This window comes from Globicephala melas, chromosome 8, assembly GCF_963455315.2.
Source record: "Globicephala melas chromosome 8, mGloMel1.2, whole genome shotgun sequence".
NCBI classification, from domain to species: domain Eukaryota; kingdom Metazoa; phylum Chordata; class Mammalia; order Artiodactyla; family Delphinidae; genus Globicephala; species Globicephala melas.
The window spans coordinates 99,271,774-99,296,342 of NC_083321.1; the positions used below are offsets into that span (position 1 = coordinate 99,271,774).

General features: G+C 57.7%; 1 protein-coding gene across 3 annotated transcripts; it reads left to right on the forward strand.

Annotated features, from left to right (window-relative positions):
- Positions 1-651: 651 nt before the first annotated feature.
- On the forward strand, positions 652-23,412 carry SLC37A2 (solute carrier family 37 member 2). 3 transcript variants are annotated; one of them, XM_030840348.2, is made up of 19 exons: positions 652-1,207; positions 11,257-11,338; positions 11,791-11,884; positions 12,021-12,099; positions 13,709-13,844; positions 14,237-14,313; positions 15,194-15,360; positions 15,877-15,914; positions 16,225-16,377; positions 16,709-16,799; positions 18,291-18,353; positions 18,624-18,709; positions 19,184-19,232; positions 19,405-19,478; positions 19,730-19,808; positions 19,926-20,023; positions 20,267-20,331; positions 20,546-20,602; positions 22,106-23,412. In XM_030840348.2, the coding sequence occupies exons 1-18, from the start codon at positions 1,149-1,151 to the stop codon at positions 20,574-20,576; spliced, it is 1,521 nt and encodes a 506-aa protein (XP_030696208.1). In that variant the 5' UTR covers positions 652-1,148; the 3' UTR covers positions 20,577-20,602; positions 22,106-23,412. The 3 variants fall into 3 exon arrangements, with proteins under 3 accessions (XP_030696208.1, XP_060160223.1, XP_060160224.1); XM_060304240.1 differs by having other exon boundaries at positions 653-1,207; positions 20,546-23,409; XM_060304241.2 differs by lacking the exon at positions 20,546-20,602 and having other exon boundaries at positions 657-1,207; positions 22,106-23,408.
- Positions 23,413-24,569: the final 1,157 nt, after the last annotated feature.

A 24,569-nucleotide genomic window follows, 5' to 3' on the forward strand; every position in this document is an offset into this window, starting at 1 on the left:
TTCTGTTTGTTGCTGTCTTCATTTCTGCCACGAGACCCCTGCCCCTGACTGCCTGGCGTTACCGGAGGGTTTTACAACTCTGTTTACCTCTTTTTGCCTGATTCCGGGGCTGGTAGCGGCCAAGCGCACTCTCCTGGGTCTGAACCTGTTTGGTGTAGCCGTTACTGCCCTTCTCTGACCTTGCACTTTGGGTCTGGGCACTCCTAGGAGTGAGGGGCAGGGTGGGCTTAGGGCTGAAATCTATTTGCCCAGACAAGTTCCTAGTTTACGTTCTATTAACCATTTTATTCTCCAGGCCAATGCTTCCCTCTATAGTTAGTTCACCCTTGGGTTCATAGACAAAGATCTCACAATCACTGCTTTTTATAGGTGGAAACATACCCTGGAAATCTTCAGGCCAGAGGTCTGCAGAGCACTTTTAAGAGCACGGAACTCTGCCTCAGAGGGGCCCTTCACTGTTGCATGGCTGCGGGCCTTCAGAAGGGAGAGCAGGAGTGGCCGCTGCACAGTCACCGTGGGGAGTAGAGGCGGGGCGGGGGGTATCAGTCTATCCGTGGACGAGGTGCGGTAGGGTCTTGTCTGGCTCACTGCGTAATCTGGAATCTGAGTGGGACAGAAAGTCCCTGTTGGGACACCTACGCTCCCAGGGGGCGCTGACACTCAAACCAGCGTCCTCTGGGACGCTGGCCCTCCAGCCTGCCTCAGTTACCCGATCTGTGTCTGCGCCACAGCTAATCAGGATAGGAAGGCACTGCAGGAGCAGCTGAGGGTAGACGGGAGGTCACGCAGAGCTGACTGAATCTGGGATCGCAGCTTTCAGTTCCCCGGAGGGAAGTGAGCCGACAAGCGCAGGCCGAAGGAGAGGCCCCAGAGGCTCGGAGGGCCGCGGGTCCCTAGCCCGGAGGCAGAGCACGAGAAAAGTCCGTGCCCGAGGCCGGCCGGAGGATGGGCAGTGGGCGTGCGCTTTGCGCTTGGCCGGGCCCGAGGGCGGTCAGGCGCAAGGGGGCGGGGGCTGAAGGCCACGGTTTGCGGCGTCGGGGCGGGCCGGCCGGCGGGGCATTTAAACTCTGGGGACTGCCAGCTCGGGACGCGTGCCCAGCTCTGCATCCTCCTCTGCTTCGGATTCGCTTCGGGTATCGCCGGGCAAGATGCGGTCTTCCTTGGCGCCGGGCGTCTGGTTCCTCCGCGCCTTCTCCAGGGACAGCTGGTGAGAGGGCCTGCGGGGTGGGGGGCGCCGGGCCAGGACGGCCTCCCTCTTCCTCGGGTTTGGCGGATCCAACTCGGGCGGCCGGGAGTCCCAGCGTGCTGGTGGGGGGTAGGGGGTGGGGGGGGCGGGGGGCGGCGCGGCGGCGGGTTCTGACAGGATCTGGCCGGTCGGCGGGGAGGTGGGTGGCACGCACGCCCTAGCTCGCTCCGCCTCCGCAGGACCCCTCCCTGGGAGGCTGCCCAGGAGAGTTTCCACCGATGCCCGTTTGCATCCGCACTTCCAGACACGCACACACCCCCACCCGACCCCGGGGAGACCTTCAGAGCGCCTCCTTTATCGCTGAGCACCCGGGGGAGCCGGGCTTGCAGGCTAGGGAACCGAGGTCAGGGCGTGGCGGAGTTGCTGAAAAAGTGGCCATTGGAGTTGTCGAGTGGTCCTTTTGGTCTCTTTTGGCCCTTGGATAACACGAAGGCCAGAACCCAGTGGTCCTGGGACTTGCCTTGAGGGGTTCTGGGCCCTGAGAGACACGCTCCCGGGAGGGCATGCGTCTCAGATCAGAGCAGCAGCTGCGCCGCAGCAGGGTAGTCACCCCAGCGGAGGGCCGGCGGCTTCCACAGGAGTTTTCCTCCCGACCAAGGAGTCCTGAGGAGGCCGCGGATCGGGGGGGGGGGGTGTGGTGGGGTGGAGGGCTTTCAGCCCATTCTTCATCAGAGGCCACACTGGAGCAGTTTGCTTGGTCTGCACAGTGTTTTTGTTTTGTTTAATATTGTGTTAGTTGCCATCGTTTACAAATTATAAAACAACGTAGATAGCCAGATTCCTCGCTTCTCTGATGTAACAGTCTCAGGCCTAAATTCCCCAATTATATCATTAGGGGTAGGAGCCCCTTTTAGATGGGGTGCAAGCTCTTAATATGACCAGCTTGTTCCCGTTTTAAAACAGAAAATCCTGCATCCCCAGCCCCCTCAGTCCCGGGCAAATCAGGATGGTCAGTTGGTGACAGCCCTCACTGGGGACAGTCCTCACACTCCCAACCTTCCCCACTCATTAGATTATTTATTTGGTCCTTTTTGAGTTTAGGACTCTTAAAAGATATTTTTCAGAGAAAAAGATAAGATCATGACTCTCGTAAGGATATAAAAATGAACATGTGTTAAAAGGATTTTATTTCACTCATAATGAGGGTGCCAGAAGATGTTATAATTGGCACAAAAGAAAAACCCAGGGAGGGGAGAATGGGGGGTTATTGTTTAATGGGTACAGAGGTGCAGCTTGAGAAGATGAAAAGGTTCTGGAGGTGGATGGTAATGATGGCGGCACACCAATACGAAGGTACTTGATGCCACTGAACTGGATACTTTAAAATGGTTAAACGTTCAATTTTATGTTACATATATTTTACCACAGTTTTGAAAAGAGAGAATACAAAGAACGTCCCCATTTGTAAGTTAGGCATATTGAGGCAAAACTGATTGGGAGGGAAGACTATTGAAACTCTGTCCGTTCATGGACATATTTTATATGACTTACCAGTTACTTACCACTTCATGGAATTCAAGCTCAGTGAAAGACAAGAATCAGATAACTTGGAGGGGTGTCCTCCGGGCAATGCACAGTTCTCCAGAGAAACACATTTTTTTCCCTACAGTCTGCCCTGCTGGGATCAAAAATAGTCTCAAAGAAAGATTATTCTTGATCACGAAATAGGGTTGGTCTCCTTAGATTTGATCTGATAATCTATATACATAATTTACTGTATAGGCCTTGTTACGTTCACTTTGCTGCAAGTTTTCATAAGGGATCTTGGATTGGACTTTTAAAATCCTTCTGTTATTTACTGTTCTGAGATTAGGAAGCCGAGCCAAGAAGCTGTCTCCACTAGGCTTTACCTGCTGTGCCTATAAATTTAGGCAAACTCCTCTCTTCTTGAGGTCCCCAAATATCCTAAGTTTCCTGGACCTGCCAGGGAGTGACCTTCCTGATTTGTGTGTAAGGGAACACAGTAAGCCGGTTTTATTAGGCGGGTTTTGTATTGGCTGTCAACCTTAATTCCTTAAAAGTGGCAGCAATAGCTGATTAAATGAGCATCATTGTCAAGTACGACATTCCAGGCAAGGCCTTGGTTGTAAAACCAAGTTTTCTAATATGTTCTGGTTAAAAAAAAAGAAAAAAATTCCTATTGAACTTTTGCAAATAACCATATTTTATAAAAAGCAAGAAGACTCAAAAACAGTTTCTGAATTCCGAGGAGTCAGGCCGCAGCTGGTGGGAGCCTGGGGCTTGAAGGCGCGGTCCCCAGACAGGAGGCTGAGAGGCAGGCGGCACGAGGTGTGCAAGCAGAAGGCAGAGACTGAGGAGTTTCTGCCCAGGAGGATGGCACTGCCCCTCCTTCTCCCGTCAGAGCCCCCGGGGTCAGGCAGTGTCCTCGCAGGAGCCACAGCCCCTCTGAGTCCTCCCCAGCCCTGGGCCTGGCCGGTGCCCCGCCTTCTGTGCCAGCGTCCGCGTGGGCACGTCTGGGGACAGATGGCAACGTGAGCATCTTGCCAGAGAGATGAGTATGGCTGCTGATTCTGGGGCTGGGCCCGCTTCCTGGGGCCTGTGGGGAGGGAGCAGTTCAGGGCTCCACGAGAGGAGCCTGTGGGAGGAGGGCCAGGTGGCATTCCTGCTGGATGAGCAGGAATGGGTGGGGCACTGGGCAGGCAGGAAAGCAGGGGCCGTGAGCTCCCAGCTCGCTGCCCTCCCCCAAGCCCACCAGGGCCGAGGTGGGCTGGAGGCTGCAGCGGGGACCAGTGGCTCTGCCCGCCGGAGTTTGCTGAGGTCCTGCTGCCGGATGCATCGCATCTCATTTCATCAACCCTTATGGACATCTCATGTGACAGGACTTCACTACCTTAGTCAAAGGAAGATCAAAGTGAGGCTGAGAGGTGAAATGTTATCTCAGTTAGTCTTTAGGGCACCCTTATGTGACAGGAGTTTACTATCCCATTTACAAGAAGCTCAAGCTGAGGCTGAGAGGTGAGACAGCTCGCCCAAGGTCACAGTAACAGACCCAGAAGTTAAGACGCAGCGTCTTTTGGTTTAACGTCCTTTTCCCAATTCTGCCATGGCCTCAGACCAGGGACCCAGATGCTGCAAAGTAGCTTTCTCTTGTCTTCCTTCTCTTCCTGGTAACTGCCCAGAGATGCCCGGTAAGAGCATCAGAAAGGGCTCCTTAAAAAGAGTGGTGTGTGGGCTTCCCTGGTGGTGCAGTGGTTGAGGGCCCACCTGCCGATGCGGGGGACACGGGTTCGTGCCCCGGTTCGGGAAGATCCCACATGCCGCGGAGCGGCTGGGCCCGTGAGCCATGGCCGCTGAGCCTGCGTGTGCGGAGTGGCCACAACAGTGAGATGCCCGCGTACCGCAAAAAAAAAAAAAAATGAGTGGTGATGGCGAGAGGCAGCTCCGAGAAGGAAGGAGAGAGCCTGGTGGAGGATCTGGAGGGCTGAGCCTACCGTCCCTGTCCCCATCCCCTTCCCTTCCTCGGGCTCTTCAGGCTGACCCCCAAAGAGCATGTGAACCTGCGTGGCTCCCTCCCCCACCCACACATGACTGCTGTCTTCTCCCCCAGCCACCTTCTGCTTCCTCTTCCTCTCCGCTGTTTCCTCTTTCCCTCCTTACACAGCAGACTGATGCACACCTCCCTGGCTTTGGGTAGGGCGGTCGGCCTCAGGGGCCACGCACTGGTCTAGAAGGCAGCCAGGCTTTGGGGGTGGTCTGTATGGATGGCCAAGACCTTACTTCTTCCCATCAAGCTGTGCCACCTGAGTGCTGAGGTCAGAGCTGAGCAGTCCCGAAGCAACGCCAGAACTGGGGGCAGACACCAGGGTCGGAGTCCCTGCAGCCCACAACGCCCCCATCTGATTGCCCCCAAGCTGGTGTGCGGGGTGGGCGCGGGGTGGGCGGCATCACTGCTCTCATTTTGCCGTCTGGCTCATGCCTCCTCCCCTGGGTCCTTCATGCTGGGGAGAAGGTAGGTGAGGGTGGGCCACGGGCTAAGCCTCCAGGGAATCCCGAGAGGAGAGTCCTCATCTTAGCTCCCTGGGGAGGAGGGCCCCGCCACCACCAACGCATTCCTGCCTGTGCTCTTTGTGTAGCCGCTCTTCAGAAGAGAGACCACCAACTACCCGCTGACCGCTTCTTCCAAACCCTACCAGCTCTCACACTCCTCCAGAGTTTTTCCAGGTACCTAAACGAAACCACATGCTGTAGCTAAAAGCCACGTCTTTTCATTCTGTCTGAGCACCCAGGCTTCCCCTGCCGAGATTCCTTCTCAAGGCAAAGCAATCTAGCCTATATTTTCCTCTCTCCTAAAAAAGACCATTATCTTATCTACTAATTCCTTCTAGAAAGTCCCGGGCTCCTTGTGCTACTGGCCAATGGCTCCCCTTCTCTGGGAAGGATCTTGGGACCGAGCCCTGTGTCAACCTGATGTCTCTGAGCAAATGCCCAGGTTCCATCTGGAGGAGGGGCATCAGGTGGAGGAGTCCTTGGGCTGGGTCTCAGCCCCGAGAGGGCTCTGTTCCTCTGTTCTCAGAGGCCCTCCCAGACCTGGCCTGTCCCCGTCGCATCTTGTCAGTGGAAGGCCTGGCTCAGGGCTCTGCCCTGTGCTGTCTGTTCCAGGCTGACCTTTCCCTACCAGGGTGTCCCAGGGGCAGCGGAGGGCTTGGCAGGGGGCGGGGTGATGGCACTGTCACCAGCAGCCTGGTTCTTACTGTCCCCAGCCCTCTCTCCTTTTCAGATCTGCTGAGTCCCAGGACAGGCACGTCCAAGGACAGGCCACCAAGTGGTACTTTCCTCCGGGCAAGTGTCAAGGTCACCTGCAGCTACAGCCAGTCCAGTCTGCCCCCACCTGAGTAGCCCCAGACATCTACTAGCTGCCCCAGGCATCTACTAGCTGCCCCAGGCATCTACTAGCTACCCCAGACTTGGCTTAAGGACTGGGCTGAGGCAGGAAGTGGTAGGGATTGGTCAGTGAGGGAGTTTTATTCCCTGTCGGCCTGCCATGGGGATAGGAGCCATCAGCACCGTCAGCAATGTGGTTGCAAAGCAGGGAGCGGGGTGCAGGGACCGGGGGCTGACTGAGCAGACACTGGAGAGAAGGCACCTCTTCCCACTGTCTCCTGAGGTCAGCATTCTTCTGCTGGGCTACTTCTTGTTTTCTGTTGCTTGTGATGGTGGTGGTAGTAGGTCCTTTGGGGGTTCTGTTTGTCATCTGTTGCTGCTTTGGCAGTCGTTGTTCTTTGCCCCTAACCTGAGAAGCGTTTCTAGTGCAGAGTCTTAATGAGGTCCATAAAGCTATTAGCGTGCTCATTTGGAAGAATAAGTTGGACTGTCAGCTAATAGTTAAGAGATAGCTAGTCCACCTCTCTATCTGACTTGGTTACTCAGTAACCAGTGCCGTGCAGGGGGAGGTGAGACTCTCAAAGTGCCATCTCTCGCTAACACAGACTTAGAGGGTCATGGGGTGGGCACCCTGCCCGGAACAGTCTGTGGGCCTCGCCACGCACGTTCCTGGGTCTCTGGCCTGCTTGCCCAGCCTGGCCAACACCTGGGCTGCCATCCCTCCCCCTCTGGGGCAAGCCAGGCGAAGCCCGACTGTGTATTTTCCCCCCTGCTCCCTTTCTGGGGCCTCTTGTTTCTGCAAGAAGGGCTTGTGAAAGCAGAAGTGAAACTTGCGGGTTCTACAGGCAGCAGGAGCACATCAGCTATCTTCCCTGTGAGCTACTGTGAGTCCGACAGCCTTTGTGTCAGCCCAGCCCTTCACCGGACCCATGTCCCCAGTCCCCTTTGAACTATGGCACCTTGGCCTTTGTCTCAGAAGAGCTGCCAGAGTGGAAAGGAAAGAGGACTTGACTAAGGGGAGGCCCCGGGTATGCTCTGCCCAGCTAGCTGTGCCCCTCTGGGCTCATGCCGCCATGGTGCTGCGGTCCAGGCAGGGAGTCCCCGAGGAGGCCAGTGCCCATCCTAGCATCGCACAGCAGGTTGAGGTCCTTCTGCCCCACCGCCTCCCTCCCTGTGACTCTCCTGCTATCTTGGGTGTCAGGTTTTCTACTGAGGGATGGGGTCAGAGCTGAGAGAAAGGTCAGGCCGAGCTTCTGGACAGGGCTGGAACCTGGCAGATCTGCATGACTGTGGATCTCTGCTAAGTCTCCCTGTCTACTCCCAAGGGAGAACAGGGGTGGGCCCAGTGGACCAGCCTCTGCTCTCTCCCCGTGGCAGGCTCCCGCATGCGCACTGGTAGCTTCGGGGCATCTTCGTGTTCCTCTAGCCCACCTCTGTGTACTAGGCATGTGGGAGGCGTGGCCATGCTGGCCTCCAACTCCCTACCTTACAGGCAAATCCAGGGCCTGGAACCACCACCGCTCAGAGGAGTTTGGTGCTAACCCACACGCTGCTCACCTCCCGTAACAGAGCAGCACGGGCTGCCTCCGCCCCCTCCAGCTTTCCTTCCTCAAAATCTGAAATCGTAGTGGCTGTCATTTTTAAGTGTCCACTGGGTGTGAGGAACATGTAAGAGCTGTCCTGTGCATCGTCTCATCAACCTGTCAATAGCCCTATGAGAAAGGTGATAAACACTACTTTGCAGACCGCTAACAGGTGTAAGGAATGAAATCAGGTTTCGCCTGATTCCTAAGTCCTTGCTCTTTTCTCTTACAGACACCAGCTCCCTGAGATGCACCACCGAGGGTCTCCCTAGAGGGTGGCTGGCAGTGTGGATGAGGCAGAGGGAACCAGCCCTACCTTCTGCGAGGAAGCTTGTCTGGAGCTTCCCAAACTAATCAGCAGGGCAGAGCTTAGCCTGGGAGGTGTCCGGAACCCTCCGACCTAGAAAATCCCACCCCTCTTCAGTGACTCCCCATCACCCCAAGGACAGTCGAAACTCACCCTAGGCCCTCCATGACCTGTCCGCTCCCTCCTTCCCCACTCCTTCACCTTCCATGCTTGGCCCAGTCCCACCTTCCAGACCTCTGGCTACATAGAGTTCCCCAGACAGGTATCATTGCTGTTCACGCCTCTGCACTTTGGCACACGTACTTCCCTCTCCCTGGCGCCGCTTCCCACCCCAGCCCTGGTGGACCTGGCCACCTCCTGCTTGTTTGTGAAGATGCGGCTGAAGCCTCACCTCCTGAATCCTTTCCTGACACTGCTCCCATCCCAGCTGGTCTCGGCGTCCCTGCTTCCGTGTCATGCAGGGCTGCCCTCTTTTATGGCACTGTCGCACCAATTCTGTTTGTCTCCCTGCTGACCTGCGAGCCCCTGGAGGGCAGAGGTCTCTCTTACAGCTTCTCTGGGTCCCTAGCACAGTGCCTGGCACATGGCAGGATGTGGATGGGAAGGCAGTCCTGTTTCTGCCAGAGAGAATCGAGATGTCAGAAATGGGCCTGGGTGTGCCTGCTGTCCTGTCTTAGCTTCTGCCACGCAAGGTTGGGAGGGACAGGACTCCAGAAGGCAGATAAGGAAGCACACCGGGGACCACAGGCTGGAGAAAGCCAGGGCAGGTGACCTGAGGTGGGCAGGTGTTGGCACTTGGGGCTGAAGCAGTGTCGTGGTGGGAGGAGCGAGGGAGGAGCGAGGTGGCTGCCAGCGGGGCTGTGCCTTTCGATCCCTCGTTGTGTCTGAGCATCTCCTGCGTGGGCGCGGCATGGCTGAGTTGCAGCCTGGGCCTCCCTGCCTGGCCTGTCAAGGAAGGACAGTCAGTGCTGGGGGCGCTCAGTGGGGCCTGGGGATCCTTCAGGCCCAGAGGAGATCTCATCTGTCACCAGGGTCAACGGCTGTATCCAGGTGGCAGCCGAGATAGACTCAGCTGATCCCGGGGGTCGTAAAGGTGGCCCAACAGACACGTAGGGACTAGGGTGAGAGTTACATTGTGTTCCCTGGTCTTTGAGCTGGATGTGGTTGGCACTGTCCTCCGTGGGCATCTGATGAGGAAACCGGAGGCAAAAAAGGCTTAGGAACTTTCATTTGGTTACACAGTAAATTAGAGTCATCCCTCAAAGCTTTCAGCTTTTTTCCGGACTCAGCAGCTCCCCGGGCAGGACACTGGTGGTGTTATCTGTAGGGCTGTGATTTTCTTCCATCTTGTGCACTTTGAAGAAGCCTCACTGGGCAGCCTCTCCAGTTCTCTCAGAGACACCCCCAACCCTGCCACCAGATTCTGCAAGTTCCTGAGGTAGGAGTCACATGAGCCATTTGCCAAGTGGAAAACATTGCTGCCACCAAGCTTGTGTATGTCACAGGGTCACTGTGACAGTCCCTTGGAGTAACCCCAGATTCCCTGGAGAACCCCTGGTGACTCCCCCCGAGCCATGCACCCTCGGCAATGGGGAGCCAAAGAGGCTGGGCGGTAGAGAGACCGTAAGATTCAAGCTAGAGAGAGCTTCGTTCTTAGTGGAACGGAGAGCCACCAAGAAACGTTAAGCCAGGTGACGGCGGGGGCACATGTACCTTCAGTCTCTTCAGAAGATAAACTGTGAGACAGTGGAGGGAACGAGGCAGAGAACGAGTCCAGGGGTGAAGGGCCCCGGTAGCCTGGCCTGAATGCAGCCTCTGCTGAAACACCCCTTCATCTCACGAGCAGGAGCCTTCACGACATGCTTGGGAGGAAGGGATTGGGGTTTGGAGGCAGATCCCTGGAGAGGGCAGACTGAGCCTCCAGCGTCCTGGCCCTTTGGTTCGTGGATCCAGAGATAGAAAGGGTTTCAGGCCCCCTTCCCCTTCTTCCCCACCTTCTCCGTGGGCTCTTTAAGAAACCAAGGCTCTGGTCTTTCTCCTGGGCTGGAGTCCGTGCTGAGGTCTATTTTCCATGTACTTCCTGGCTCCCGGCTGCTGACTCGTCTCAGCTGATGCCGTGACTCAGGAGGACCTGGAAGCCCTTCCTCAGAGCCTCGGCAGAAGGGGAAGGGGGAGCGCGCAGCGGAAACTTCGGTGGGGCCTGGCTGAACTGTTCTTTCCGCCCCAGACCGGCGCATGGGATGAGAAGCACGGTATGAGAGGGCCCATGTGATGTATGAGCCGCAGATGGAAAGGATGACCCCTCTGTCCAGTGGAACGGACTAGGGCAGAGGACCTGGGTTCTGTCACCAGCTTTCCCTCTGTTGCCACATTTCCAGCTAGGTTTTGGGCTCCGCCCCTACTGGGCTGCAGCAGGTGCTGTTTCTGCCGTGTTCTAGGCTTGAGAGCATAGTCGACTTCACTTTATTTCATTTATTTATTTTTAAAATTAATTAATTTATTTTTGGCTGCATTGGGTCTTCTTTGCTGCGCGCGGGCTTTCTCTAGTTGCGGCGAGCAGGGGCTGCTCTTTGTTGTAGCGTGCAAGCTTCTCATTGCGGTGGCTTCTCTTGTTGCGGAGCACGGGCTCTAGGCACGCAGGCTTCAGTAGTTGTGGCTCACGGGCTCTAGAGCGCAGGCTCAGTAGTTGTGGCGCATGGGCTTAGTTGCTCTGCGGCATGTGAGATCTTCCCGGACCAGGGCTCGAACCCGTGTGCCCTGTGTTAGCAGGCGGATTCTTAACCACTGCGCCACCAGGAAAGTCCCGACCTCACTTTAAAGACAGACCCTTCTCCCACATCAGCCTCCTGCCGGCTCCCAGCATGTCCAGTATTTTAAATACAATTCTGTCTCCCTGCCCCCATCTCTCACACACACAGAGGCACCCCGATCTTAGTGAGGCCAGAGAGAAGCAGAGGTGATGGGCAGTGGTAAGAGCAGGAGGGGGTACTTTGGTGTTGTCTAGGGCGCTGATGCTGGGCTAGCTCTGTCGGGAGGCCTCGGTAGCAGGAGCAGGGACTTGGGGCCCCCCGGAGCACTCTGGCCTCTGGCGTCTGTTCCTACCCTCCCCTTGGCCTCTGCCCCGAGGAACTTGTGTCTGGAGGGGAGCCTGATGTAGAAGAGTTGGCGGTGCTGGGGCTCTGAGGCTGCTAGAATGGGCACAGGTGCATGCTTCCTGGACACAGTAGAGGCGGAGGTCCGAGTGCCCTGCCAGCCCAGCTGCCCACCTCTCCCTGCAGGTACCGCGGCTTCATCCTGCTGATCACTTTCCTCATCTACACCTGTTATCACATGTCCAGGAAGCCCATCAGTGTCGTCAAGGTGAGGCTGGCCTGGGCGTAAGGAAGAAAGCAGGAGATGCTGGGCCCCAGCGGAAATACACTTCCGTAGAATGGTCTGGAACTTGGCGTATAACCATCCTTGTTCCCTTACCTTGGTCACTGAGCCCGCTCCTTCCCCCTGGCAGAGTCCCACTTTCAGCAGTTCTCTTTTCCCAGGAGAGTTTCCTGGGTTTATTCACCAAGACGGTGGTGTCGGGGGCTGCGGGTGGAGCCAGAGAGCAGACACCCTGGGCCCCGTGTCTACCCTGCGCGTCGACCCCCGTTGCCCTTCACCGAGGCTCTGCTGTGGCCACTTGCCCCTGGAGCCAGTTTTTGCCGGAGGAGGGAGCGTGGGGTCCGGTCGAGGGGGCAGCGGGGCTGGTGTGTTGGAGGCTGCTTGCTCCTTTCGGGGCCACAGGATGCCCCTGACCCGTGCACCCGTGACTCCTCCAGAGCCGTCTGCACCACAACTGCTCAGAGATGATCCAGCCCATCGGCGACACCCACAGGCTCAACGACACCACGTGGTGCAACTGGGCCCCGTTTGGTAAGAGCGGGGCAAGCTGTTCTTCCCCACAGCCCACTCCCCCTACCCAGGAGAGGGTCAGCCGGGGCCAGAAAGGGCTTCCTGCAGGGGTGTCCAAGCAGCCAGCCAGCATTCTGCCTCTCCCATCGGCTTTCAGACCAGAGCAACTACAAGGAACTCCTGGGGGCAGTGGACAACGCCTTCCTCGTGGCCTATGCCATCGGCATGTTTATCAGGTAAGAGAGAGGCGGAGCCTGTGACTGCCCGCAGCAGAACCGTTCAGAGCTGCCTCTCCCCTTGGCCGACCTGGGGGCAGCAGGGTCAAAGGGAAAAAGCTGGGGACCCCCCCCAGGTGGAAATGAGACGACAAGACTTGCACACGTCCTGTCAGCCCGTAGCCAGCATGCTCCCACGGTTACCGAGCCTGCTCCTTCACCTGGCCAGCTCCCACTTTTAGTAGCTCTTTTCCCTGGAAAGGCTTTCCTGGATGTCCTTTTGAGTTTATTCACTCAGATGGCAGTGTCAGTGGTGTGGCTGGAAAATGGTTTGTCCTTCAAGGATAGCCCTGGATGCTAGGAAGACCCCAGCACGGCTTTTATGTAGCAAGCATGATGTTTGTTCCCAGGAATCAAAGATGACTGAGGCAGGGTACCACCTCCAGAGAGCTCACGGTCTAGTGGAGTGACCGATAACAGCAGCTAGTTATAGAGCAGTGTGGGAGTGGTGGCTCCCAGACAGGTGCTTCACACGGGGCGCCCTGGGGGCTCCGAGGGGTCACTTAATGTGAGCTGGGATTAGAGAAGAGGGGTTGGGGAAGGCTTCTTGGAGGAGATGACACTTGAACTAATGAAGAAGAATTGGGCTTGGCAATGCAGAAATGGCTAGGTGGAGGGAATGGCATGGGCAGAGTAAGGCGAGTGTGAAACAGCACGATCTGGGGGGACAAGTAACAGGTTTACCAGAGTGTAAAATGCAGGAGATGGGGCTGAAGAATGAGGTCATTGTGTACCAGGCCATGGGCACAGGAGAACCTCTGAAGGGTGGCATGTTCAGATTAACACGTCAGACAGATCGCTGTGAGGGTGACGGAAGGTAGATTTGAGGGAGAGTAGGACTGAGTACCACGTCACACTAAGGAACAGATCTGATAATAGCTCAGCTGAGCATTGAGCAACGCCTGAGAACAACAGTAATAGAGATGAAAGAGTAACGCTGCACTGGAGAGATGTAAGTAAAAGGTACAGGTCTTGGAGGTTGCTTGTGAAGGGTGGGGCGGAGAGGCAGGAAACTGAGGTAGCCCCGTGGTTTCTGGCTTGAGTGGCCAAACGTGGTGGCGACATCCACTCAGATGAGGGGCACAGGACACGGGGCAGGGTGGGGGGCAGAGGCAGAGGAGTCCTGATTGTGGAGCATCCCAGTCAAGATGTCTGGAAGGCATCTGGATATGATCGTGACGCTCTGGGGGAGAGTTCAGGGCTGTAGCTATGCAGCTGGGCTGTGTAACGTATATGTAGCTGGTAGTTAAAACCATAAAAGTGATGCAAGAGAAAATGCATGAGGAGCGCTGGTCAGCCAAGGGGGAGGCAGGTGGGCCACGGTGACCTCACAGAGGCCACGGAGAGCGCACTTAAAGGCGCTTGGTCAGCAGCGTCAAATAAAGCGGAGGAGCCCAGCGAGTGGAGGACCGAGGGTGTCCCTGGCGTGTGGCAACACAGAGGTCACTGGTGATCACCTTAGCAGAGTCGTTTCAGTGGCTTTGGGGTGGGGGGGCGGAGAGATAGGAGGTAGAGAGCCGAAGGGCGCAGGTAGCAGAGATTACCATGGATCCAACCCTCTCTTCTGCAGTGGCATTTTTGGGGAGCGGCTCCCCCTCCGTTACTACCTTACAGCCGGAATGCTGCTCAGCGGCCTTTTCACCTCGCTCTTTGGCCTGGGGTATTTCTGGAACATCCACGCGCTCTGGTACTTTGTTCTTATCCAGGTACGAGCCTTGGCCTTGCACTCAGGCCTCTGTTCCCGGCACAGAAAGATAGTAGAGGCTGCAGGTCCTTCCCAGCCACCCCAGGTCCCGGCGCATCCAGCCCTGTGCTCCTTTATCACGATGCGGGGTCCCATTGCCCATTGCCTGTGGTCACCCTCGTGGGCTCAGTGAGTTTGCGCTGAGCGTTACCCTGAGGTCCGTGGAGGTGCCTGCGAGGCCTGGTCTCTGCCGTGGGGATCTGGGGCCACAGGAGAAATCAGCTGGTGGGTTACGGGGTGCGTGCACGCAGGTGAAGGAAGGGGGTGCATAGTGTGCGCTGCGGAGGGGCCCCCGTCCCAGAGGCTGCACCGCTCAGCCCAGGCCTGTCCCGCCTCTCTCCTCCCTCCCTGCAGATCTGCAACGGACTCGTCCAGACCACGGGCTGGCCCTCCGTGGTGACCTGTGTGGGCAACTGGTTCGGGAAGGGGAAGTGAGTGTGATGGGACAGGAGGGTGGGCGGTGCCTGGGGGGCCGGGCTGGTGGGTCCCTCGTGGCCCCTGATGTGATTTCAGGGTCAAAGATTAGAAACTTGCCTCCATCTTGCTGACTTTCACAGGCCGAGATACACATGTTTTAGTGACTAAAAGCAGTACTGATTTTCTCATTGCTAAGGTTTTGATCCTTAAAACCTGCAACCTCAGTTATGCTTTTTTCCTCTTAATAGATGAATTTCCATTTTGCGTGAAGACAAAAATGAAGCCTATAAAACTGTGTTTGTATACACACACACACATATATATGTGTTTGTATATATTTTTATATATATATATATTTTTTTTTTTTTTTCTTTTTCCTTGAACTGGCTTTTGTGCAAAAGTTTCTTTAGGGCAGGGTTTCTCAACCCTGGCACTATTGACATATGGGGCTGGATAATTCTTTGTTGTGGGACCGTCCTACACAGTGTAGGGTGTTCAGCAGCCTCTACCCCTAGATGCCACTAGCGCACCCACAGCTGGGACGTCGCAACTCTCCAGACGGTGCCCGTGTCCCCTGGGGGCAGAGTCACCCCTGGTTGAGGACTTCAGAGTCACGGCCTTAGGGCAAGAGAAGAAAGGGCTGGGGCTCTGGGCCCTGGGGCAGCAAGGAGCCAGAGAGCGCTTGCTCAGGGAGCGGCTGGGGAGCGGGACCCCCGGCCTTGCTGTCACTCCCTTGACACCAGCAAACCCTCCCGCTCCTCCCTGAGGGGGGTCTTCAGCTCAGAGGCTGCAGGCAGCCAGCTTTTTGCACTTGGTCGGCGGTCGCCAGGAGCCCTGTGCTTCTCTTCTCACTTTTCCCGTTCTTCTCTCCCTCCCTCCCTCCCTCCCCTCCAGGCGGGGGCTCATCATGGGCATCTGGAATTCCCACACATCCGTGGGCAACATCCTGGGCTCCCTGATCGCCGGCGTCTGGGTGGATGAGCAGTGGGGCCTGTCCTTTGTGGTGCCCGGCATCATCACCGCCGTCATGGGCCTCGTCACCTTCTTCTTCTTAATTGAATGTGAGTGGAGCCCTCCCTCCTCACAGGGCCGGAGCTGAGCCTCCCGGTCAGGCCCTGGGAGAAGGCAGTGGGTAGCGTGGGATCATGGGGTCAGAGCCACAGATGTGTGACTTGGGACAGACAACCTCTCTGAGCCTCAGTTTTCTCATGTGTGACAGAAGTATAACAACGCCTGCTTCCCTGGGCTGTTGAGCGTTTCCGTGAGACGTGAGACTGAGGAGGGAAAGGTTGGGGGGACCTCTCCACCTTTGCTGCCTCTTCCCAGCTCCCTGACAGACGGGCCAGGGAGTCAGGGCCATGGTCACTTGTAGCAAGAGAACGAAAGTCCACGAGGCAGTAGTGACACAACTTATTGTTAGGAGACCCAGACCTCGAAGGTGGTCTCTGGAGCCCCGGTTCCATGCTCCCTTGTGCTGGAAAGTCAACTCACCCCCTTTGAGGAGGGGTGGGGACCACACGCCATGCAAGGTGAGGGCCTGGCCTGCTGGGAAGCTTCTTAGAAGATTTTTCTTTCAGACCCAGAGGACGTGGACTGCTCACCCCCTCAGCACCATGTGAGTGTGGCCCCCAGTCCTATCCCTGCCCTCCACTCCACCCGGGGGCTGGTCCCAGGGAGGCCTGGGGAGTTGGAGGAGGGGCCCGTGTGCCCACAGTTACTTCACAGGCCCTTGGGTGAGGGCCAAAGTCACGCCCTCGGGGGGCTCCCCGACAGCCTGACGGGCCTGGCAGGATGTTAGTCCAGTCCAGGAAGGGGACACATACCTCTTCCAGCGTGGGAGCCCCTACCTCTCACATGGGCTGTCCCTCCAGCTGGTGGGAGGTGGTACGTGGACGCGCCCACAGCAAGGGCTCTTCTCTGCTCAGGGTGAGCTGGAAGAGAACGGGGACAACGCTGAGGACCCTGGCAATGGACCCCACTCTAACAGAGGGAACGGCCGGGAGTCTGCTGTCACCTTGTCCAAGGAGCCAAGTGCTCAGCCCGCTGCCATCAGCTTTTTTGGGGCGCTCTGGATCCCGGTGAGTCTTTTGTGGACTGGAAGGAGGAGAGAGGCTCTCTAGATTTTTTTGCTGGGTCTCAGGAGATGGGGATGCTCAGGATGACCTGTGGTTTCCAGAATTTCTTTACATGCAGTGCCTAGGGAGGGCGGCCCACTTGGGGAGGGGAACACGGGAGACTCGTCCTGACACAGCATATCCAGGCCACAGGTACACTGCTGTTACTGAGGCTGGAGAGGTCCTCGAGGCTGCTTTGTGCAGTGGGCGGTGGAAAGTGCTGGGTTGGGGCTCCGCTGACGGACCAAGGGCGTCTTGCCCCTGTTTCCATCGCGCCCTCTGTTACGCTCCCCAGGGTGTGGTCGAGTTCTCCTTGTGTCTGCTGTTTGCCAAGCTGGTCAGTTACACCTTCCTCTACTGGCTGCCCCTCTACATCTTCAATGTGGGTGAGTACCTGGGGAAGAAGAGGTGAGGAACGGAGGGGTCTCTGAGGAGGAAACCTGTCACGTGACGCGTACGACTCCAGGAATAGGCAGGATTTCTGCTGAACCTCTCCTAGGGCAGGAGGGAAAGTTTTTTTCTTTAATGGGGAGCTAAACCTTGCAGATGCACCCCCGCCCCCCACCCAGTCCCTGATTCCAGCCACTCTTCCTCCCTTGGCGCTGAGTCGGGGTTAGGAACTCAGAGCTCTGTTCTGCAATCCTCCCTAACTGCTCCAGCCTCAGGCATAGGAGAAGCCCCCCTCCAGGCTGCTTGGCTCATAGGTGGGCGGGACTGGAGGGTGCTGGAAACGGTCTGCCTTTTGAGCGCCTCCAGGAGCCCCTTAAGCCTCCCCCAGCCCAAGGAAGAGGGCCTGAGGAGCTACCCCCACTGCCTGTAGCCTGGCAGTAAATGCTGTTCTCTTCCAAGGAGGGCTGCCGGGAGCCTCGGGGGATTGATGCCCTGTGCGTGGGTCTGCTGGGCTGCCCACCTTGTGGCCCTCCTCTCCCCTGCCTCTGCCCCTGCCCGAGGATGGACAGATGAGGAGAGGTCACTCTTACGGTTGAAAAGGATGTTTATGTTCCCCTGTCCTGGATCTCTGGTTTTCCACACGTGGAGCTACTCTGTCAGGGAGCAGTTCTGCCCCCAGAGCCTCAGAGCCTCAGAGCCCCACCAGGGCCAAGGACCACTCAGCCAGGGCTGCCGGGCTCCCTCCAGGCCCCGTGGGAGGGACGAGGCTGCTCTCCACACAGCATCCTCGCACCGAACAGGATGCGGTGGGGATGAGTCAGGGCCAGGTCTCAAGCTGTAACTCACCCCCCCCAGCCCCCCCGCCGGCTCCATCTGAGGGGCCTCTCTCGACGACGACAGGGGTAGAGCATCGGGGCAACCCTGCGGTCGCTGACTCTGTTCTGTGGCCTTGATGCTGGCTACAGAGTGTGAATCAACCTTGAGGGCTGGGCTACGAGTCAAGCTTCTGGGCGTCCCTTTTTCTAATTCTAGGGCGAGGTCTGGGACCTGAGGTCCCCATTTTCCCGCAAGCCTCCTTCCTGGCTCTGTTTATAAGCAGGGACCTCAAATGGAGGTGACAAGCTTCTATGGGGACCAGCCGCTCGGTCAGGGGGAGGGAGGAATGGGGCTGGACAGGCTGAGGCTCAGTGAGAGCAGTTGTACCCCCAGTGGGACAGGGTCCTCAGGGGCCAGATCCCAGTGCTTTCATAGAAGGGCTTTTCCGGGAGGTCAAGGCCATCCGACAGGACTGGGGGCCGGAAAGGGCATCTGGTCCCAAACTGCTGCAGACTCGCTTGTGACCTTGGCCAGTCACTTCTCCATGGGCCCCACTCCTTCCTCTGAAGGTGATACTGGACCAGGTGTCTGCAGGGACGCTCCCAGCGGTGGCCCTCCAGGATGTCTGCCCGGAGCCCCCAGGTCTGAACACATGCTTTTGTTTTCCACAGTTCACTTTACTGCCAAGGAGTCTGGGGACCTGTCCACGCTCTTCGATGTTGGTGGCATCGCAGGTGAGGCCATGCCCTGCTCTGCCTCTAGGCTGCATCCCCCTCTTCTCTTGTCAGGGTGCAGAAAAATGGGACGGGTCCAGTGGGATGTGACCTAGGCAGGTGGCATCCTGCCCAGGTGGTCTTCCCGTGAGCAGTGGGTGCGGGGAAGGCTGCGGAGGGAGACACTCAGCTGGCTCTGGGTGCCCGGCCCCGGTTCGTGCTGGGCTGAGTGATGGGGCAGTGCTCGGGGTCCCACATGCCTGGGGCGGCAGTGTGCACGTTGTGTTCCAGGCGGCATCCTGGCGGGGCTCATCTCTGACTACACCAACGGCAGGGCCACCACCTGTTGTGTCATGCTGATCTTGGCTGCCCCCACGGTGCGTAGAACCTCAAGGGCAAAGTGTGTGTGTGTCGTGGGCCGCTGAACCCTGTGCACGCCTGGGCATCACGCACACACCCGTCTCTTTGCGTGGGTACATCCCTGTGCGCGGCCAGGGGAGGAGAAGCCAGGGTCAGCACAGGACAGAGATCCAGACAGGATTTTGGAAAGGGATTCGTGGTTATGTGGCCTTGGCGAGAAGGGGCAGGCCAGCTGCTGAGCTTCTTGACCAAGGAAAGAATAAGTGATTGAGGTTCGATATGAGAGGAGACTTTGGGGGCAAAGGGAAATGATAGATTACCACGTATTAGACCCTGCATCCCTGGGACCGGAAGACCGAGAGGCCTGGGTATGAGAAGGCAAAGGAGAAAGGGGACCCCTGGGGTTCCCAGACTTCCGGGCTCCAGTCTAACAGAGGCAGCCCGTGGGGAAGCCAGGCTGTGATCCTGTCTTCCGCCTTCTCCTCTCTCAGATGTTCCTGTACAACTACGTTGGCCAGAGTGGGATCAGCATCTCCATAGGTGAGGAGCTGGCGCTGCCGTGGAGACACCGTGAGGCTGGCTTGGGGACGTGGGTGGGAGGCTCGGGGAAGTGGAGGTTCTCAGCCTGACGCCTGGGGGACTCACCCGCTTTGGGGCTGGGGGTGGCGGTGGCCTCTCCTCTCTAACTGGGCCGTCTCCATCACCACGTCAGTAATGCTGCTCACCTGTGGAGCCCTGGTCAACGGCCCTTATGCCCTCATCACCACTGCCGTCTCGGCTGACCTGGTAAGCGGAGCCACCTCGGGGATTGGCCAGGGCCTCTGTCTCCAGGCCCATCTTCACGTCTCTCCCCCTCCCCCCGCCCGCAGAGACGAGATCCTCAAAGTCCTTCAGAATCCGCCATCGGCCCCCCTTTCTTCCCAGCTCCAAGCCCCCCTCGCTGCCTTTCCCTGAGCCAGTGCCTCTCCTGGTCCCGGTCCCGGTCCTGCTCGGTGCCGCCTCTCGGTTCAGGCCTCCCCACTCTGCTCTCTCCCCAGGGGACTCACAAGAGCCTGAAGGGCAACGCAAAGGCGCTCTCCACCGTCACGGCCATCATCGACGGCACTGGATCCATAGGTCTGTGACTCTCGCCCCAAGCCTGGTCTCAGGCGCACTCTTGGGATGCTGCCCTCTTGCGGGCAGGGAGGCCAGGGTCCCTGGTGCAGGGCCCTTCTCATGCTGTGCTCCACACAGGTGCGGCTCTGGGGCCTCTGCTGGCCGGGCTCATTTCCCCCACAGGCTGGAACAACGTCTTCTACATGCTCATCACTGCCGACATCCTGGCTTGCTTGGTAAGAGCTTTGGGGTGCACAGATGGGTATGGGGAGGGGCCCTGTCCTGCGGGGCTGGGACCCTGGAAAGTTCCGAAGTGTCCAAAGTGGTCCAAAGTGTCGGCCATCCAGGGCTTTGCTCGGAACCACTCTGCGTCCCGTGGGTGAACCCCTGCGGAGTGACGCTGTGAGCCAGCCGAGCGGTCACCTAGCGCTGGGGACCAGCCACGTGCTGCACGCTGAGGTCGCCCTCCCTCCCCTCAGCTCCTCTGCCGGTTGGTGTACAAAGAGATCCTGGGCTGGCGGTCATCCCTGAGTAGAGACAGAGGGTAAGTCCTGCGGAGGGAGGGCCGGAGCCCCGCCTGCCCGGCCTCACTTCTCGCGGGAGTCAAATCCGGCGCTCAGCTGCTCTGCACCAGTCTGAGCCTCGCTCCAGCCCAGACCTCAGGAACTCGGAGCCGGGAGCTGAACGTGCTCCGGGAACCCCTGCCTGGCCCCCAGCCCCACTAACCTGTCCTCTGTTATCCCCATGTGTCTCCATAGCTCTAGTGTGGCCCTAACCCACGCGCGGTAGTATTTTCCTCAAGTCCCGTGACTTCTGTGAGTATTTTCTTCAAGTCTGTAACTCCTGCGCCCTCAGAGTGCATGCAAAGCCTCTCTCCTCCAGTGCGATTTTTCTGACTTTCGCTTTTTCCTTGGGGGCCAGTTCCAAAGACTCTGAGTCTGGACGGAGTGTGGTGCTTGGGAAGTGTTTCCTAAGGGGCCGGAGCTGCTGCGAAGGTTGGCAGCCTCTCCTCCTTAGGGAGAGCGATAGGGCTTTGGACGTAGACCCCAGGACAGAGGGGGCAGCATCCAGGGAAATCGTTTTCCCTCTGAACTTGGACTCTGAAGTTCAGAAACCAAGGGCACCTGGCCCCTCTGCCTGGGGTGTGCAGACAAAGGCAGCTACCAAGCAAAGCCTCTGGAGCAAAACCCAAAGCCGGCCTGCTGTGCTCTCTGCCTGTCGCCCAGCGGTGGCGGGCGTGGAGGCCGCGCAGATAGGCCCGCGGCTGAGGCAGGGCGCTAGAGGCTGGGCTGCGCGGCTGGCGCTGGGATGGCAATGTTCTCTCGTGGCCTTTCTGGCTCTCCTTAGGAAGCTCTTGCTAATGAGAAGCTGCTGGAGCGATGGACCTGGTCTGGATGGTAAATGTGAGGAAGAGCCCACGGGGGTCATGGTAACCAGCACTGTATCCGGGGAAGAGCTTCCCTTTGAGGAAGGCATCGTCCGGGTTCAGGGGGAGAAGAATGCAGGGCAGGAGGCATTAACAGAGTCTGTGCCCTGCCCTGCCCTGGAGGGGGAGCAGTGGATGGCACCTCACGTGACCAGTGCCCCCTCCACCTGCTGTCCCCCGGCCAGGCCCGGGGGGACGTTGGGAGGAGAGGAAGTGATGCAGAAAGGGAAAAGAATTAGTGCGTAGTAAGCGTCTGCTCTGGGCGTGAGCTGTACTGGCTTCCCTCTCGGCAGCCTTGAGAGGTAGATGTTCTCACTTAGAGGTGAGAGAACAGACGCTCGGAGCTCATGGAGCGTACCTCAGGCCTTTAGCTAGTCCCAGCAGAGCCTGAGTTTGACCCCAGGTGTGCGGGCTTGGCTTCTCTCTGCATCCTCAGCGGGTCCTTCTCTGAGGAAGGCCTGTGTGGGAGAAGCAGAGTCACCTGCTTGGGCAGAGGGAGCCTGGGGCTTGAAACCAGAAATGCTGGACCATCCTGACTTCTCTGCTCACCTGCTTCTGTAGAGCCTCGGGCACCTTCTCTGAATGTCCGCGTCCTTGTGTGTCAAATGGGGATGCTCGTTTCTAACTACCCGGTAGGGCTGATCTCAGGCTGCGACAAGCTGGGTATGCGGTACTGCTTTGCAGAGTGGTCAGACGTGGTACAGGCATTGTAAGGCTTTTCACCTTATTCTGGCTTGGTGTTCCCTGCTTGCTGAAGAGGTGACAGGAGCCCTAATGATAGCGAACGGGATGAAAGGCAATTATTAAGGGACCCTCGGGACCTGCCTTCCCCGTCCCCACCGTTGGGGACGTTCTCACTTTCTCTCCCATTGCCTCTCTGCTCCTCACGCAGGTATAGAGAAATGTGAGGACCCGATCGCAGCAGAAACTTGGAGGGCCCTCGCCGGGTCCCACAGTGCACCCCCCCAGGAGGCCGAGGCAAAGCCTCCGGGCCCAGCACCAGCCAGCGCAGCCCACGAGGCTTCCACGGGCTAGGAGACTCTCCACCGGAAGGGGACCACCAAGCTTGAGGCCACGGAAGACTCAAGGGCCTTGTTGGAGGACGGAGGGGACGCAAAGTGCCCACTGAACTAAGGCACCTTGAGACCAAGAAATGAGGGGGCAGCTCCATGCGATCAAGACCAGTTTAGTATAGGGTCACTTACGGGGTGGGTTGGGGCTCGGGCTCAGGTGGACGGCGGTCTGGGAGCGCTCCACACCACCTGGGGGCCGTCAGGACAGTTTTATAGTTAACCTGGGGCAGGGGGGCGGGTACTGGGAAACAGGACATGCATTCTTCAGATTTATGAATGGGTAACTAGTCTCGTGGCTGCCGGGAATACGTCAGGGGAGGTTTTCATCATTGTTTGGGGACTAACAGAGCATAGAGGCTGCCTGGTCCTAAAGATTATTAAACAATATCTATTAACTACAAAGCCCTTGATGACAGAGAATTGATTTACCACACAGTATACGGTCCTGGCTAGGGGGGCGGAAGGAGAGGAGGAACTGTAAAGGCCCTGAAGGCGTCAGTTGCACCGACAGCGATAAAGGCCTGAGCTCTGGAGGCCGCCAGTGGAAGGGATCAGGGCTAAGCGGTGTCTGCGTTTTGGTACAAGAAGGGATATGCTCAGACTCCTGCTCGTTCAGATTCCAAGTCAGAAGGCAGAGGTTCAGCAGGGCCGAGGCCTGGAAAAGCGTGTCTCTCCTTCTCACGCTAAACGTGAACCTCTGTCATCAGCCTGTACCTAGAAGTGGCTATTTCAGAGCCACCCGGCCTCTCTTTGTCCCTTTGTCCACAAGCCAGTTTTCTCTGTGTGTTTCCCCACGTTGGCACTCCTCCATCTACCCTCCATTTGATCCTGGTTCTAACTCCTGACCCATTTTGATTAAAGCATTATTGCTGTATCCTCCAGGGCAGGACTAGGGAGAGAGGGGAGGTGTCACTCCCGACTGTGAGGGCCCCTTGCCTGCTCTCATCCCAGCCCTCTGTGTCCCCAGGGAAGATGGCTTGTCAGGGCAGTGCTGCTGTAGGGGAAGGGTGGGGCGGAGGGCATGACCAAAGTACCAGTCACATTATTAAATATTTTGATAATGAAATGCCAGTGGTTACCGAGTGCTCACTGTTTGCCAGCTGTGCTCTAGGAATGGAGTAGGTAGTGGACACAGAAAAAGGACTGACACCCTAAGCACAGGCACGGGGGTGACATGACTAGCAAGGTGGGAGGGTGCTGCTGGCTTCGTTCAGGCAGCTGTTACGTGTGCAGCTCGCAGCCCCCTGCAGCTGGCCCCAAACCCTTGGGTCTGCCAGCGCTTGGCATTTCTGTCTGCCTTCTGAAGCTGCCCATTAAGCCCCGATATAGATGTCGCCAGCTGTGCCTGTGCTTGTCCTGTCAGGGCTCATGTGGGCCGCTGGGGCAGCGTCCCAGGGCCACAGGGTGGTGTGCTGGGGAGCTGACAACTGGCGTGCCCAGAGGACGCAGTCGTGAGGACACTGGGACCCGCGGGCGAGCCTGTGGGCAGTTCATGGGCGGGATACAAATCCCTCCACGCTGAGACAGGTTATACACACGCCAATGGTGACAAATAGCAAGTCTCAAAGTGCCCGAGACCCACTCTGGCTTTAAAAGCAGGAGTCAGTTGGGATGTCTAAGTCCTCAGGCCCCCAGGGCGGAGCTGCAGCTCAGGTTCAAGAATGCGTCTCTCAAGATCAGGTTTACCTGGGGCTTCCCTGGTGGCACAGTGCTTAAGAATCCGACTGCCATTGCAGGGGATGTGGGTTCGAGCCCTGGTCTGGGAAGATCCCACATGCCACGGAGCAACTAAGCCTGTGCGCCACGACTGAGCCCACGTGCCTAGAGCCCGTGCTCCACAACAAGAGAGCTCACGCACTGCAATGAAGAGTAGCCCCTCGCTCACCGCAACTAGAGAAAGCCTGCGCGCAGCAACAAAGACCCAACGCAGCCAAAAATAAATAAAACAAAAAGATCAGGTTTACCTGCCAGCAGCACTCAGGGAAGCCACTAGATGGCGCCATCATCCCACGGTAGAGCCCGTGCCTGGGCTCCCTTTCTGCTTCCTGCAGGGAGACAGGCTCCCTCGCCCACCACTTCTGGGGCAGTGTTGGCAGGGTGTTGTCCCTCCCTGGGCGCTCACTCTGGAGGTCTCCTTCTCAGCCTCACCACTGATGGCTTCGAGCCTTTTCCTCATTAGAAAACAGTGATGACATTACCTCCCTCAGAGGATCGCTATGAATCAGGGAGACAAGTCAGTGTCAATGCACGCCCTGCCCTCAGGGGTTAGGGGATAAGACGGGA

Excerpts from the sequence above, each read along its gene's own strand:
- SLC37A2 (XM_030840348.2), top strand. The coding sequence starts at position 1,149 with ATGCGGTCTTCCTTGGCGCCGGGCGTCTGGTTCCTCCGCGCCTTCTCC. Across the intron at positions 16,378-16,708 it reads TTGGGGCGCTCTGGATCCCG|GGTGTGGTCGAGTTCTCCTT; the intron begins GTGAGTCTTTTG and ends TACGCTCCCCAG. Across the intron at positions 19,479-19,729 it reads CTGCCGTCTCGGCTGACCTG|GGGACTCACAAGAGCCTGAA; the intron begins GTAAGCGGAGCC and ends CTCTCTCCCCAG.